General features: G+C 55.0%; 1 protein-coding gene across 14 annotated transcripts in view; it reads left to right on the top strand.

The window, feature by feature from the left end:
- TCF4 (transcription factor 4) overlaps positions 1–15,256 on the top strand; it is a 239,753-nt gene that overhangs the window by 222,050 nt on the left and 2,447 nt on the right. For 9 of the 14 annotated variants that reach the window (XM_082497060.1, XM_082497054.1, XM_082497062.1 and 6 more), the window contains 2 exons: positions 12,659–12,794; positions 14,056–14,218. In XM_082497060.1, the coding sequence (XP_082353186.1) occupies positions 12,659–12,794; positions 14,056–14,218 (299 nt within the window). The remainder of the gene's footprint in view (positions 1–12,658; positions 12,795–14,055; positions 14,219–15,256) is intronic. The other 5 variants (XM_082497064.1, XM_082497063.1, XM_082497059.1 and 2 more) reach the window with 1 other exon arrangement.

The raw sequence follows: 15,256 nt of genomic DNA, 5'->3' as shown, positions 1-15,256 counted from the left end.
TTTTTTTTCTTTTTTTTTTTTTTTTTTTTTGCGAGGGAAGAAAAAGGGGAAAGAAAGAAAAGAAAGGAAAACTTTGATGCCCGAGTGTGAGGCGACTGCAAGGGGAAGGAAGGAGCTTCTTCTGGTGGCCAATTATTTGATAATTACCGCGTCCCCCGGTCTGCTGCGCGCAGGGGATGCCCCCGCGCTCGGCGCGGGCGCGATGGTCGCTTAGGTGATTATAAAATAATGAGCCTGCGGCGGTGCTGGGAGCGGGGCTTCATTCCGCGGGGCCGTTCCCGAGCCCGGCCGAGGCCTTTCGGCCGCTCTCCATCCCGCCTCGGGGACGGCTCCGCAGCCCCGGGCGCGCTCCGTCTCCAGCCGAGGGATCAGGTCTGAGCACCTTCCGGAGCCTTCCCGCGGCAGCTCTGCCTTCTCGTAGGGAAATCGAAACATCCCAGCCGCCTCCTGCTTCCCTCCGGCGAGAAAAAGGTGCCTTTTTAGGTATCCTCCACCCAACTACCCTCGCCCAAACCCACCTCCCCTTCAAACTTCCCCGCGCACAATATGAGCTCCGTAATTTACCCGTAGTTTCCGTTGCTTCGGGTTGGTAAAATGTAACTTCAGTTGTTGAAATGAAGCACCTGAGAAAGGAGAATAAGGAGGGGTGGGCTGCGTTTGTTTCCTTATTGGGGCAGTTTGGCCACAGGCTCTGCTCCTCGTGAAGTTAAATGGCGCTAAAAAGCGACTCTGTCGTGGGTAAAAGAGCATTAAAAGCCACGACTGAGCCCGCGCCATTTGCCGATTCCCCCCCCCAAAAAAATGTGAAGTGTTAACTGAAAATGGGCTGGCGAAAGGCTCCGAGAGGTAAAAAGATGCTTTTTTCAGCAGCTCGGTGAAATCCATCTCCTCTCCCCTTCCCCAATAAAATTAGCATGAACCAGACATCGTTTCGCTCTCCGCGGCAGTCGCTGAGAGTTCACAAAAGGAAATTCTAGATTGTAATTTAGCTTGGCCTCAGGTAATATGTTAAATACACTTGGGATACATATAATCTAAGATTTGAGTTGGTACAAAGCTTTTTTTTTTTTTTTTCTTTTTTCCTCCAGTGTTTAAACAATACTGCTTTTAATGAAGAAATCTGGCTTTATTAAAAGCCAGATCTGTGACTTACAACTGTTTCTGCATATCTGCTCTCAATCAAGAGAAGAGAGTTTAATTTTTTTGTAGCTTTGTTCGCTTTGCATATGTTAAACTGATGCAACACGCACCCAGGGCATCGCTTCAGAGACAGTTTGTTCCATAAATATGTGCTCCTCGCTTCAATACCAGATGTAGGTGAAGTTAAGATTGAAACAAAAACCCAAAAAGAAAAGCGGCAACAACGTGAAATGGAAGTGCCGGTGTCGCGCATCCGCGAAATGCCTTTGTATTTTTAGGAAGGTGTATTTTTGTATTTTTTTTTAAGGGGAAAAAACTTGTACTTTTTTAAGGGGAAACGGCGAGCGGTGGGGTCTGGCTGGTTTTATTTGGACTTCGCTAAATAAGCAAAGAGAGGGATAAATGAGAGAGGAAGGTGATGGAGCGGGAGCGGGAGGAGGATGCTGCAACCAAAACGGGGACGTTTCTGCGAAAAGCGGAGTCTGCCGCGGTCCCCGGCAGCATTACTCACTGTCTGAAACCGTAACTTGGGCGAAGGAGTCGGGCCCGATAATTTCTTTTGGAAAACTGGGATGAATTTTGAAGGAAAAACATAAGAACAAAGGAAATAGTTTTTGAGTGGAGTCAGTCTGAAGTTAGCCTTTGACCATTTGATACATTCCACGCTGAAAAGGAAGTTGAAGGGGGGAAAAAAATTCCGAAAAAAAAAAAAAAAAAAAAAAGCCACCAAAAAACCCCCAAAAAACCTCAAGGAGGATACTGGTAATGTTTTCCACATTTGAATTTTAATACATGAAACAGGCTATAAAAGGCCGGCCAGCTGCAGTAAATAAAGCAGCAGTGGGAGGTATGGACCGGAAACTTGTAGGGAGCGCTGGTGGAAGCGGCTGTGCCCACCGCGCACCTCCGCGCGCTGCCTGCCTGCTCCCTGCCCACTGCCTGCCTGCTCCCTGCCCACTGCCTGCCCGCTCCCCCTGCCCGCTCTGTGCCCGCTCTCTGCCCACTCCCTACCCGTTCTGTGCCTGCTTTTCTTGCCTGCTCCCTGCCTACCCCTTGCCTGCTCCCTGCCTACTCCTTGCCTGCTCCCTGCCCACTCTCTCTGCCCTCTCCCTGCCTGCTCCCTGCCTGCTTTCTGCCTACTCCTTGCCCTCTCTCCCTGCCTGCTCCCTGCCTACTCCTTGCCCTCTCTCCCTGCCTACTCCTTGCCCTCTCTCCCTGCCTGCTCCCTGCCCACATTCCCTGCCTGCTCCCTGCCCTCTCTCTCTGCCCTCTCTCCCTGCCTGCTCCCTGCCCTCTCTCTCTGCCCTCTCTCCCTGCCTGCTCCCTGCCCTCTCTCTGCCCTCTCTCCCTGCCTGCTCCCTGCCCTCTCTCTCTGCCCTCTCTCCCTGCCTGTTCCCTGCCCTCTCTCTCTGCCCTCTCTCCCTGCCTGCTCCCTGCCCACATTTCCTGCCTGCTCCCCCTGCCCGCTCCCTGCCCACATATCCTGCCTGCTCCCCCTGCCCACTCCGTGCCTGCTTTTCTTGCCCGCTCCCTGCCTGCTCTCTCTGCCTGCTCCCTGCCTGCTTTTCTTGCCTACTCTCTGCCTATTCCTTGCCTGCTCCCTGTCTGCTCTCTCTGCCCACTCCCTGCCCACACTCCCTGCTCGTTTTCCCTGCCCACTCCCTGCCCTCTCTTCCTGCCTGCTTCCTGCTCTTTCCCTGCCCACACTCCCTGCCTGCTCCCTTCCCACTCCCTGCCTGCTCTCCCTGCCCGCTCTGTGCCCGCTTTTCTTGCCTGCTCCCTGCCTACTCCTTGCCTGCTCCCTGCCTGCTCTCTCTGCCCACTCCCTGTCTGCTCTCTCTGCCCACTCCCTGCCTGCTTTTCTTGCCTGCTCCCTGCCTGCTTTTCTTGCCTGCTCCCTGCCGGTTCCCTGCCCGCTCCCTGCCTGCTCTGCCTCGCGCAGCAGCAGCAGCAGATGTGCCCCTCTTCTGCCCGTCAGAGCTCGGGCAGCGCTGGGTGCGACGCAGCGGGTGCGATGCTGCCGGCGCTGGGGACGGAGCGCTCCGCTCGTGGTGGAGCGGGGACAGCTTTACAGCCGCGGCTTAAAAGGGAGTTCTTATTTTACTTTCCTTCGCCTTTTTTTTTTTTTTTTTTTTATTAGCGGCTCAGTCAGGAGCGCGTTTAAGCATTTACTAATTTTTAGCGGGGCCCCCGGCACTTGCTGATGTCCCGTTTCTGATTCCCCCTGCGCCGTGAGCGAGCGAGCGGCCGCGCGTTGCTTCACACCGGTCACAAATACGGTGCGTTTGATACCAGTTCAGCGGCAAACTGGTTTAGCGGCCGCAGCCCGCAGGAGCTGCCTCCTCCGCTGCCTTGCAGCACCCGCAGCCAGGAGAAGGGCAGCGGGAAAGTCTCGAATTAGGGATATTTCATAGAATCCTAGAACGGGTTGGGTTGGAAGGGACCTTGAAGACCATCTAGCTCCGACCCCCCTGCTATGGGGACACCTCCCCCCGGCCCAGGTTGCTCCCAGCCCCGTCCAACCCGGCCTTGAACCCCTCCAGGGATGGGGCATCTCCCACCTCTCCGGGGGCTCACCGCCCTCGGAGTGAAAAATTTCCTCCTAATGTCTAATTTAAATCTCCCCTCTTCCAGTTTGAAGCCGTTCCCCCTCGTCCTATCCCCACGTGCCCTTGGAAAAAGCTATTTCTTAAATCGCAGCCCTCAGGCGCAGACTGCTCATAACCTTTCTGTCTCCGTAAACGGGTCTTTCGGGCCAAAATTTGCGAAGTCGCGTGTCAAGGTATAAAAACTTGGCGTTTGGGTCGATGTGATCTGCCCAGCTCCGTCTCTCGAGGGCATGAGCTCAGCGTATATTTTCAGCTTTCGCTGTGAGTTTCCTGGCTTTCCGCAGCCCCCGTTATCTCGGAGGTTACGCGGATTGCGGGGATTTTATCGCGACGTTTCCAGTGGAATTGTAGAAACCGGCAAAACTCTTAACTTTTCCGCAGGAATCTTAGCAGACACGCGTTTCTTCTGTGGCCGCACACAAAGGTATCGATGAAAATCGTTATAAACCAGAAATTGGTGTGTATTGTTATTATTAAATAATAACAATATTTAATATATTAAACATAAATAACAATATTTAATATATTAAACAATATTAAAATATTGTTATTTTTGAGGGAGCGCCGAGAAGCCCGTCAGCCGTCCTGTGCGCGCGCCCGCAGGAAGAGAGCGTGTTTGTGGGGATTTGTTGGGTTTTGGGGTTGTTTTTTTTTTTAACATCCACATTAAATTAACTGACGGAATTTTCCACCCCTAGGAATTAAAGTAGCAGCTCATGAAGTAATTCGGTTATGTCATTCGTACATAAACACAACGAGTCGAGCGACTTGGCGTTATTTGAAAGACAAAATTTGGCTCTTGCCCTTTCGTCTCGCTGTCTTTTTCTCTTTTTAATTTTTAGCACGGTCGTAGCTGCTGCGTCTGTGGTTTGTTTTGCCTGACTGTGGTTTTTAGTTAGCAGGTATAATATAAATTTAAAAAAAAAACAAAACAAAACAAAACAAAACAAAACAACCCAAACCTGGACAGAATGACCTTAGTGGAATGGAGTCTGACGTAACAGCACCAGTGCCGGGTTTTGTATAGCCCCATTTTCCGCCTAATTGGTTGACATTCCTAATGCGGCGCAATTACAGCCTTTATCATATTTTTAAATGATTTTAGAGCTATAAACTTCATTTTGGGCAGGAGAGAAACCGCTGACCGATATTTAAACGACACCTTTTCTGGAAAGCGTTGTCCTCCCGACAATGGCTCCATTCATTCGGAACGGGCTAATTAGGCACAGGGTTAAAACCCCCTCGTTTTGGGGTTCCCGGGTTTGGTTTCGCTGCCTGCGAGCTGCGCCCGGCCGGCGCGGCGATGGACCGGCGGGCTCCTCGGCGCAGGGCGGGAATCGGAGGTGCGGAGCGGGGAGGAAGGGGGCAGCGAGGATGCTCAGCCGCCTGATGCTGGGGGACGGGACCCCCGTCGTCGGGAGCTGGGGACCGAAAACCGGCGTGCGGACCGGCTTGCGGCGTGGTCTCCTGCCCTCCCTTCCCCGGCCGTTGGGTGCAGAAGAGTTAATATTCTTAATCCTGTACTTTAGGACCCTTTATATCTGCGGATTTAGCCAATGCTTAAATGAATAATCACCTCTGTTGGAAAGAAATTGGGGGGATTATTCGAGCGACTCCCCTCCGCCGGCCATGGCAACCCACTTCTCTCCATAATAGGTGGCCGCCGTTTGCTTTCCCTTAAAATACTCCGATTATCTCCCGTGGTGGGAAAAGCAAAGCCGGCGAAGCGTGGGGGACCTCGTGCCGAATGATGGCCGCCGGCGGGGACGGGGACGTGGCGGTGGGCTGCGCTCTGCGCAGGGGCGGGAGGGCCACCGCGTGCCCCTTCCCACCCCTCCGGCGCCCGGAGCCGTGGCCAACCCCGCTCCGGCCGGGCACGGGGAGCCCCGGCCGCCCGCGGGTGCTGCCGCACCGCGCGTTCCCCTGGCCCCGCGCCGCCCTGCCGGCCTCGCGGGGAGACGTGGCGCTTGCGCTTGTTTTCCTCCGTCGTCTTCTTCCCCTTCCTTTGAACGGCGGAGGCCGCCCCTGCCACTTCCAGCTCCCTTTAAATGGCTTTTGCACACAACTGGCTCCAAACGGCCCTTTCGGAAGATATTTGGCGAGCTGCTTAGGACTCCGCGCTACTTTTTTTTTTTTTTTTTTTTCTCTCTGCAGAAAAAAAAAAAAAAGTGAACTTTGCTTTTGTCCTGATTTAATGCCACTCTTAATGTCTTTCTCTCTCTCTCTCTTTTTTTTTTTTTTTTTATTAAATCCTTTCTTTTGCTTTTGATCTTATTTATAGCCAAGCCACCGGTCATATGGAAGCTATTATTGTATAGCATGGAGATGAAAGACTTCGGTGCAGTTAAATAAGAGTGAATAATTTGGACCAATAATACACACATACAGTGAGAGACCATTTGTGTCGGAGTGCCCTGTGCCGTTCCCTTTTTAATATAGCGGTAGAGGTTTATAAGGGCTTTGCGCAAATCTGCTTTCTGTCAGACTTATAAATTTTGACAATATTGAACACGTGTTAACATGCATCACCTTACAACTTCCCTGCCGCATGTTTTTATTTATCTAATTGGATAACACAAGGTCGTCATTTTTAAAAGGGCAAAGCCCGTTGCTTGGGTGCGTTTCTTCATCGTATTGGCAAGGGAGGAAGAATCCCTTCCTATCCGTAGCCTGAAGTCGCCATCCAGGCTGTAGGTGACAGTTTTCCCTTTGTATTTCGCGACTTAGCCGTGCGTGCCAGGACCGCCTCTCCGCCCGAGAGGGGTTGACTGTAAGAAAGGGGGTGCCGTGGGAATCCTTTCTCTGGTTTTTAGGGCTTACGGCTGCTCCTTCCCGTGCCGCGGCTTCAAAAGCGATAAAAGGAACGTTGGCGTGGCCGTTCCTTGCCAGCGCTCCGGAGTCACTTCTGGGCCAGGTCGGGCTTTCCTTGCTCTGGGGGGTGACGTTGCCGTCGTCACCCACGGGACACGCAGAGAGAGAGGGAGAGCCCGAGGTGGTTCAGTAGGGAATGCAGCGCTCGGCGCTGGCGGGGGCAGCTGGAGGTCCACGGGGAGGGCACGGGTCAGAGGCACCGGGACAGGTTCAGTGTCAGCGGGGGTCTGGTCACCGCGCAGGCACGGTTTCTTGTTATGCTTACTGAAAACTGAGCATCTTCCTGGTGTGTCCGCAGTGGCAGGTGGCCCCACGCGTGCTGCCGCACATGGAGGTGGGTGATGCGGGGTGGGTGGCTGGTGCCCTACAGCCCCGTTCCTCCTGGCCCTCTCTTCCTCCTGGACCACCGTTCCTCCTGGCTCCTATTCCTCCTAGAGTCCCCATTCCTCCTGGGCCCTATTCCTCCTGGATCCCATTCCTTGTGGAACCGTGTTCCTCCTGTCCCCCCATTCCTCCTGGAGCCCTGTTCCTCTTGGATCCCATTCCTCCTGGAGCCCCATTCCTCCTGGACCCCGTTCCTCCTGGCTCCCATTCCTCCTGGAGCCCCATTCCTCCTGGATCCCATTCCTCGTGGAGCCCCATTCCTTCTGGATCCCATTCCTCGTGGAGCCCCTTTCCTCCTGGACCCTGTTCCTCCTGGATCCCATTCCTTGTGGAACCACGTTCCTCCTGGCCCCCCATTCCTTCTGGATCCCATTCCTTCTGGATCCCATTCCTCCTGGAGCCCCGTTCCTCCTGGACCCCGTTCCTCCTGGCTCCCATTCCTCCTGGAGCCCCATTCCTCCTGGATCCCATTCCTCGTGGAGCCCCATTCCTTCTGGATCCCATTCCTCGTGGAGCCCCATTCCTCCTGGAGCCCCTTTCCTCCTGGACCCTGTTCCTCCTGGATATCATTCCTTGTGGAACCACGTTCCTCCTGGCCCCCCATTCCTCCTGGATCCCATTCCTCGTGGAGCCCCCGTTCCCGCTGGCCCCCCCGGCAGTGGCTGGGAAGGCACATTTGGAGAGCAGGGGTTCACTTCTTGAGGGGAGCGATTTATATACATCCTCAACAGGGAGCCGGGGAAACTCTCCTCCTGGAGAAAAGTCCTGGGTTGCTCTGGCTGAAGGGGAGGCGAGAGCCTGGCCCCGGCCTCCTGCTGTCCCAGCTCCCAGCCGCACTGTGCACCCGCCCCTGGACCAGTGAAGGGGTGGCTGTGGCCACCAGCCTGCTCTGGGGGGGTGATCTTCATAAGGACTGAAAAACTGCCAAGTTCAGTGCGGTACCTCTTGCCATTGATGAAAAAAGCATCTTCGGCAGCAGAAGAGTAACTTTTAAAAAAAAAAAAAGAAGGGAAAACACACTTTGTGGAACAGAGGTGAAACCGGGAATTCTTTTCCAGCATCCCGGCGTTGTGTTCTTTGTCTGGGGTAACCACAGGTGTACATCTCCATCGTGAAATGCTGAGTAGTCAAGAATTAATTCCCACGTATTTTTTTTTTTTTAAAAAAAAAAGTCTTCCCGTTCCTGATGGGTGTATAGATAGCGCAGAGGATGCGGAGTACGCACAGAGTAGCGTAACCAGAAAAACCTGACGGCTGTGCCGAATACCTGCTGCCGTATATAAAAATGAAAATGCAAAGGTAAGAGAAGACGAGGTCTAGCCTTCTTCCAGCTGCTGAAGTTTTTAAAATGCCGCAAAAAGACTAATGCAAGTGTGAAATCGGACATCGTCTTTCCAGGTTTTCATGCCATGTCCATCAACCCGCTACCTGTGTCCCTCCAGAGAGACCTGCGCTCTCAGGTCCACAGAACCATTTTGATCCTTGTTCTGGTTTTGATCAGCCTTTTCTGCACCGGTATTTATTTATCTTCCAGGATAAATAGCCTAAAATAGCTTTTTAACCTTAATAGCCAAAAAACCTCACAGGGCTGGGGCTTCTCATGGTTCTTCCCTTTGCCGAATTAGCTCGACTGGTGTGGACTGTGTCCAGCTCTGAGGACCCCAACATCAGAAGGACACGGAGCTGTTGGAGCGGGGCCAGAGGAGGCCCCGGAGGTGCTGGGAGGGCTGGAGCCCCTCTGCTGGGAGGACAGGCTGGGAGAGGTGGGGGGGTCAGCCTGGAGAAGAGAAGGCTCCAGGGGGACCTCAGAGCCCCTTCCAGTGCCTAAAGGGGCTCCAGGAGAGCTGGGGAGGGACTTTTTCCAAGGGCATGGAGTGATAGGACAATTGGGAATGGGTTCAAACTGGAAGAGGGCAGATTTAGATGAGATATTTGGAAGAAATTATTTCCTGTGAGGGTGGTGAGCCCCTGGCGCAGGGTGCCCCGAGAAGCTGTGGCTGCCCCATCCCTGGAGGGGTTCAAGGCCAGGTTGGACGGGGCTGGGAGCAACCTGGGCTGGGGGGAGGTGTCCCTGCCCAGGGCAGGGGGGGGACTGGATGATCTTCAAGGTCCCTTCCAACCCAAACCGTTCTGTGATTCTGTGACTTCCCACATGAGCGTGCACACGTGTGCTTGGGCCCCTGTGTGCGCCCGCGGTGGTGATCGCGAAGGGGAAGTTACAGCAGAGATTTGCACATCGGCAGCAGAACCGGCGTGTACCTCCCGTGCGCGTTTTCGCATTTGTTCTTTTTGCGGTTTTATTTTTTCCACTCTGGTCTGCTGAGTGCTGCAGTACGTGGCTCTTTAAAGAGATGGGAATAAATAAAATATTAATAGAACTTCAAAGTGAGTTTGATTTTCTAAAGATAAGTATTATTTATCATCTACGCTCCCGGGCTGGGGGGAACGATGCCTATCTTCGCTCCACCTCGGGGCAGAGCTGTTGTTTGGATAGGAGACAGACCGGCGGCGCTGCGGGCTGGGGAGGGAGTGGGAGGCAGAAAACGCAGCGTCCCCTGTGTGGCCGGCGGTGCCGGGAGCTGCCCGCGCCCCGCGCTCGCCGGCGTTGCTGCTTTCGCTCCCTACCGCCTCCTGTGCTTTATTTCAGTAGGTCGCCACCCTGCCTCCCCTGGCGGGTGGTGGGTTTCAGCCGCCTTCGGCAGCGTGGTGGGTGCTCTTGAAGGTCCGGGGCTCCCGGTGAAAGCCGCTGGTGGTGTTTAAAGGAGAAAAGGAAGCGGCCAGCCTATTTTCGGGGACATCCGAGATCTGGAGTTTGCTGTAAAAGCGGTGGTTTGGGTACCGGCGTGGCACAGAGCATCCCATGGTGGCGTGGTGAAAACCAGTCCTCTGCCCCTGGAGACTATTTGGTGTGGGTTAGTTTTGACCTTTCGCTGCAGATACGTGTGTGTGTGTGCGCACACACGCACACTCAAAGGCGTTTGTAGCCGGGTCGAGTTGGAGTTGAAGTCTTTCCGTGTCTCAGAGTGGGGTAACGAAGTGGCGGGGCTGCCTGAATCTTCTCGCAAGCGATTGAAAGCGGAGGAGTAAATTATCCAGGAAGACACGCTGTGGAAAGGCCGTTGCACGGCGGTGGTTCATGTAGCCGTCGCGGTGGGAAGCAGCGGTGTTTTGGAGCAGCCCCTTCCTTGTGGCACGGGGACGATGAAGGGTGAGAGGAGGCTCCAGCCTGAGCTCCATCCCGTCTCGGGATGCCTGCCTCCCACCCGGAGAGAGGGGAAAATGGGCTTGGAGTCCATCCCAGTGGATAAGAAATGGTTTTTCTTCCGTGTGGGGATGGCCCTCGGTTGGGCTTGCTCACTGAGCTCGCCTGGAATTTGCCAGTTGGCAGGAGAAGAAGCTGCGGATCGCAACAAGCACGATTGAGCACATAGTGGGGTTGGAAAAGAGAAGGAAAGAATTGGTAATTTTTACCGTTCAGTTGTGCGACGTAACGTAGGTGGTTACCTTCAGATCTCTCGAGAACCTAAAGGAGAAGAGATGCGAGGAAATCTTTTTTCTATTGGGACCCATTTTAAAAACACAAATAAAACTTTATATCAGTATGTCAGCGGTAAAGCGGTGGTGACTTTATGGCATCTTTTTTTTTTTTTTTGGCGTCTGAACTCAACGCTTCAGTTTAAAAATCCTCCAAATCATGAGCTTTCGATTATTACCGCGTCTGCTTCTTGACATGGTACAACAAGAGGTAGTCTTCAAGAAGTCAGGCCAAGTGATCAAGAGAGCCGGGTTGTCCCTCTTCAAGCTGGACCACCCAACTGGAGGCATCTCCTGTAGCCCAGTAACGGAGGTGGTCCAGGGGAGGAGGTGGGCTGCTCCAGGGTGGGAGCGGGAGGGAATGCTTGCTGTCTCTGGGTCGGTCTGTCTGTCTGTCTGTCTGCCCAGGTCCTGCACGGAGCCCGGGGAGGCTGGTGGGAAAAGCACAAGGAGGTAGAACGAGCCGTGGTGTCCATCTCAGCACCTTCACAGCTTCCAACCGCTCTCGGGAGCTCTGCTCCAAGGGGGGTGGTTGGTTGCCAACCAGAAGCGGTGTCACTTATTTCTTTGTTCTTCGTCGACCTCAAAACTGAATGGTTTTTGTCTTTTTGTAGAAAAATATAGATGGGAGGGGACTTGAGGAGGTGGCCAGGGTGAAAGCCCCGCTCACGGTGGGGCCAGCTTTGGCGTCAGGTCCAAATAACGCCGGGTTCAGTCTTTTCGTAGTACCTCCTGTTTTAAAAATTAAAGCGTCTCGATGAGGAGAGAGTTTTTGTCTCTGCTATTTTACACTTGCTTTCGGTTATTTGCATTTCGGCTAGTAGTAGAAGATTTTCTCAAGTTCCCCTTGGCAGGATTCCCTTTTATCTTTCGTACTGCGGTCTCGACTCGCTGTTAACAATTATCCTATATTATCTTGTAAGTCTGATTAGAAACATCCCTCCGTCTTTTTATCTGCTCGAGTACTTACTTTTTGGAGAATAAAGAGCGATTTACAGTTCTCTGCCGGGTTTATCGCCCCTTTCGCTCGAGCCTGAGGGGCTGCGGGCACCGGAGGCGGTGGAGCGCTGAGTTTTCCGCCCGGATGGGCTGTCTGTCTGTCTGTCTGTCTGTCCCTACAGACGTCCGTCCGTACCTCTCCGGCTCGGAGCTGCCGTGCGGGACTGGGGAGGCAGCACCGGTGTTACCGCTCCGGGTGCTTTTATATCACAGTCTCCTGCAGCTCCTGACAGTTTTGCTCTTCAGATGCGTAACTCTTCTCGGCGGTCTCCGTTATTTAACGAAGGAGCTCCGCAGAGTGTGTCTGAGCGGCGTGGAGGGGAGGGAGGGACGCGTTTCCATCGCGCCCGCGCTGTCAGCTCCGATGATGGCATTACTGGAGTGTTTAATAAAACCTTTATTGGTATATTACCCGGAGTCACGGCGTTGGCAGGGATGGTACCCCTTCGGGTTTGGGACTCGGTGCTTAATGAAATACAGCGAGCGCTAATTTGGACGGGGGCTCCTCGTTTTGGAAAGGCAGGTGCCACGTTGCGACGGTTGGGGGGGAGCGGGGGCCGCGCCGCTCGCTGCCGCCGCTCGCGCTGTCAGCGGCTGAGCTGGCATTAAGGTTGGGGGGGAGGAAGAGGGGGGGGGGGGGGGGCGGAAAATGGCAGGCCTGCGAATCTGAGCCCCCGAAATGAAAGTCGAATGCCAAATTGAAATTCCTGCAGGATTTCCGCTAGCACTGGGGGAATTGAGAAGCCCACAATTAAGCATATGGGCATTAAGATAATTGTCAGATCTGTTGGCGGACATGATAGAAGACAGATGGGTGGGAATCGGTGCGCTCGGCTGCAGCACCCTGGGAGACAATTTGACGTTTTACCTGCCTGAGCTGCTCGGCCGTGTTTGTCACGAGGCGCGCGGCGCAGCCTCCTCCCGGACAGCCTGCGCGGTGTGTACGGCGCGTACGGCGCGTACGGCGCGGCTCTACGGGCTGTCTGCGCCCTCTAGTGAAACGCAGCCCCGTGCCACGGCTCGCCGTCCCCCGACCCTCTCCTGGCGTCCCCGGGACGCGGGGCTCGGCCGGCTGTCCGGCACCGCACGGCCTCGACCGCTGCCTCTCTTCTCCCCGGCAGGTCGGACCGCACCGTGAGGACGGGGTCAGCCTCCGCGGGAGCCACTCGCTCGTGCCAAACCAGGTCCCCGTCCCCCAGCTGCCCGTCCAGTCCGCCACGTCCCCGGATTTGAACCCGCCCCAGGACCCGTACAGGGGTGAGTACCGCCTGGCCGGCCCGGCCCGGCCCGGAGCATCCCCAGACACGCCGCCGGCACGGCAGCGAGCCGGGCTGGAGGGACGAGGCGTCCCCGCTCCTGCTCGCGGGGGTGTTGGGGCCACGGCGCAGGGCATGGCGGGGCAGCAGGGCAGAGCCTGTTCGCTTGTTGGGCTCCGCTCCCTGAAACCCCCAAAACTCTCCAGTCATTAGAACGAGGGTGAGTTTTGATAGCAGGACTGCTTTAAGCAGCGAAATTAGGGGTGTAGAGAACACTGCAGGACACACGCCAAAAAGCTGTTGAAGGGCTTAAGGAAAAGAAGTTTAAGAAAAAAAGTTTTAAGCTCAAGAAAACAGTGCAGGACGCGCATCAGAAGGAGTTCAAGGTGAGACTCGGCCCCGCAGGTTGCCCACCGCCTTTCGAGTTCCGCCCACGGGCAGGACGGCCCCGGGCTGCCTCTCCCTGGCTCCCCAGAGGTGCTGCGCTGCCCTGAGCCCGGCGGACTCCTCGGCGGGGCTGTCACGAAGCAGACCTGGAGTGACCCAACCCAGGGGCCGTCGGGGGGTTGTCGTTATCCCTAGAGGCGGCCGGACCTCCCCTGTAAGCGTGGGAGAAAGAGCCTAAACCGTTAACGATGCCTTACGAGGTCCTGCTCGTTCCTTGCAGCCGCGGTATTTTCATTCTTTTGAGAACGGCGCATTAAAGATTCCTTTGTTAAGGTGAAGGAAAAGGTATGTTGTGATTGAAGAAGAGGAGTAGCGGTTCGCTGTCCCGTGCCCCCTTCCGCAGCTGCCTTGCAGCTGGAAACGCCGGTCTGGGCAAGGGCAGAAGCTCTGTGGGTTTTATGAAATGCACATCTCGTCGCCTGCTGACAGGCAGCGGCTGTGCAGCGCTTCAGCCGTAGCGATCGGATTTGCTCGGGGAGTTCAAAGTCTCGCTTTCTTCCCAAATCCCTGAGGGTGAGGGCCGGGGCGTGCGCCGGCCCCCGCCTCCGAGCGAGGTGCCCGGTGCCATGGGGACGGCTTCCAGCACCGTGGAGCCGCTGTCGCGCCGAACCCTCATCTGTCCCTAAAGGCAGAGGAGCGGAGCTGGAACCTCGGAGCCGCGGCTGAGACCCGTTTGCAGGGGCTGCGTCCCCCCGGCCTGGCTCTGCCGCCGTCGGGGCTGCGCCGCGCCTCCCCCGTCCCCGGGGACAGAGGACGCAGCCGCGGAGCGTTGGCCTCGGCGCTGCTTGACGGCTCGTCCGTGTGTTTTCTCGCAGGCATGCCGACCGGACTGCAAGGGCAGAGCGTCTCTTCGGGCAGCTCCGAAATCAAATCTGACGACGAGGGAGACGAAAACCTCCAGGACACAAAGTCTTCTGAGGACAAGAAACTAGAGGATGACAAGAAGGATATCAAATCAATTACTAGGTCAAGATCTAGGTAACAGTATATAATAGTGTCGCTTCATTTAATTCCTTTACTGGATTTCGATGAAGTGAACAGAACAGGAGGAAACTATGAGGTTTTTTCCTGGCAGGTAACAGCACAGCCTAAGTGGAATGGCCTGGCTGTTCTGGCAGTACCGAGCGCCTTTCTGGTCCCCGTACTCCAGGGCGTCCTCACATTCCAACAATTCGCAAATTCGGACCCTGAGCAAGTTCTCCACAATCTAATCTACAACGAAATTGCGTTACGCTAAAATCGATGAATTAGGCTGTTATTCCTCTCTGCCTACGCTTGCAAATTGGAATACAGTATGGATTTCCGTCTCTTTACAAAGAGCTGATCGCGCGCCCGCGTCCCAGCTAACAAACCGTGGGCTTTTCTTCCACCTCCGAAATGGTTTTGTCATTCCCGGGCCTCGATTTCTCTAAATCCCGTAGGGCTCCGGAGGTTTAGAGGTCTTCACTTTACTCGTTTTGGCATATTCTCTGTACATTTTTGGAAAGCGTTAGTGAAGTCGCAGCTGGATTTTAGCAGCTGGGAACTCGTGCCCGTGGCGAACGTCCCCAACGTCTGCGGGCGCTGCAGCGGTGAACCTGCGCGAGGGACGGCCTCCCCTCCTGTCCCGTGCTTGTCACCTGCCTGTCAGCGCAGGACAGATACGCCACAGCGTAGCGAAAAAATCCCGATAAAGGGGAAATCCAGGCAGAGCCCCGCTTCGTGCAGGGGATTTGTTTAAAGACGAACGGCAGCGTCCTTCTGCCTTTGCTCCGTCCCCGCCTGGGTCTCTGCCCGAGCCGAGGTGGGCAGCGTCTGAGCGCCCCGAGACTCGGACCTCTCGGGCCGGCGCTCGCCGGTGTTTTGAATGTTAACGACCTTCACGTCTCTCATGACTGGAGAAAATGTACGGCACTCGAGGTTTTCTCTGAATAAACGTGTGGAAGTAACCTTATGTAGAAGCGAGGCTTTCCCGTGCGGTTACCACATGGTAAGGAGAAAGCACCTTTATGCTGACGGGAGGCGATCGTAGCTCTT

This window comes from Vanellus vanellus (assembly GCF_965231255.1).
Source record: "Vanellus vanellus genome assembly, chromosome: Z".
Taxonomy (NCBI): Eukaryota; Metazoa; Chordata; class Aves; order Charadriiformes; family Charadriidae; genus Vanellus; species Vanellus vanellus.
The sequence above is the reverse complement of the archived record's forward strand: the minus strand, read 5'-3'. Positions and strand labels throughout refer to the sequence as shown.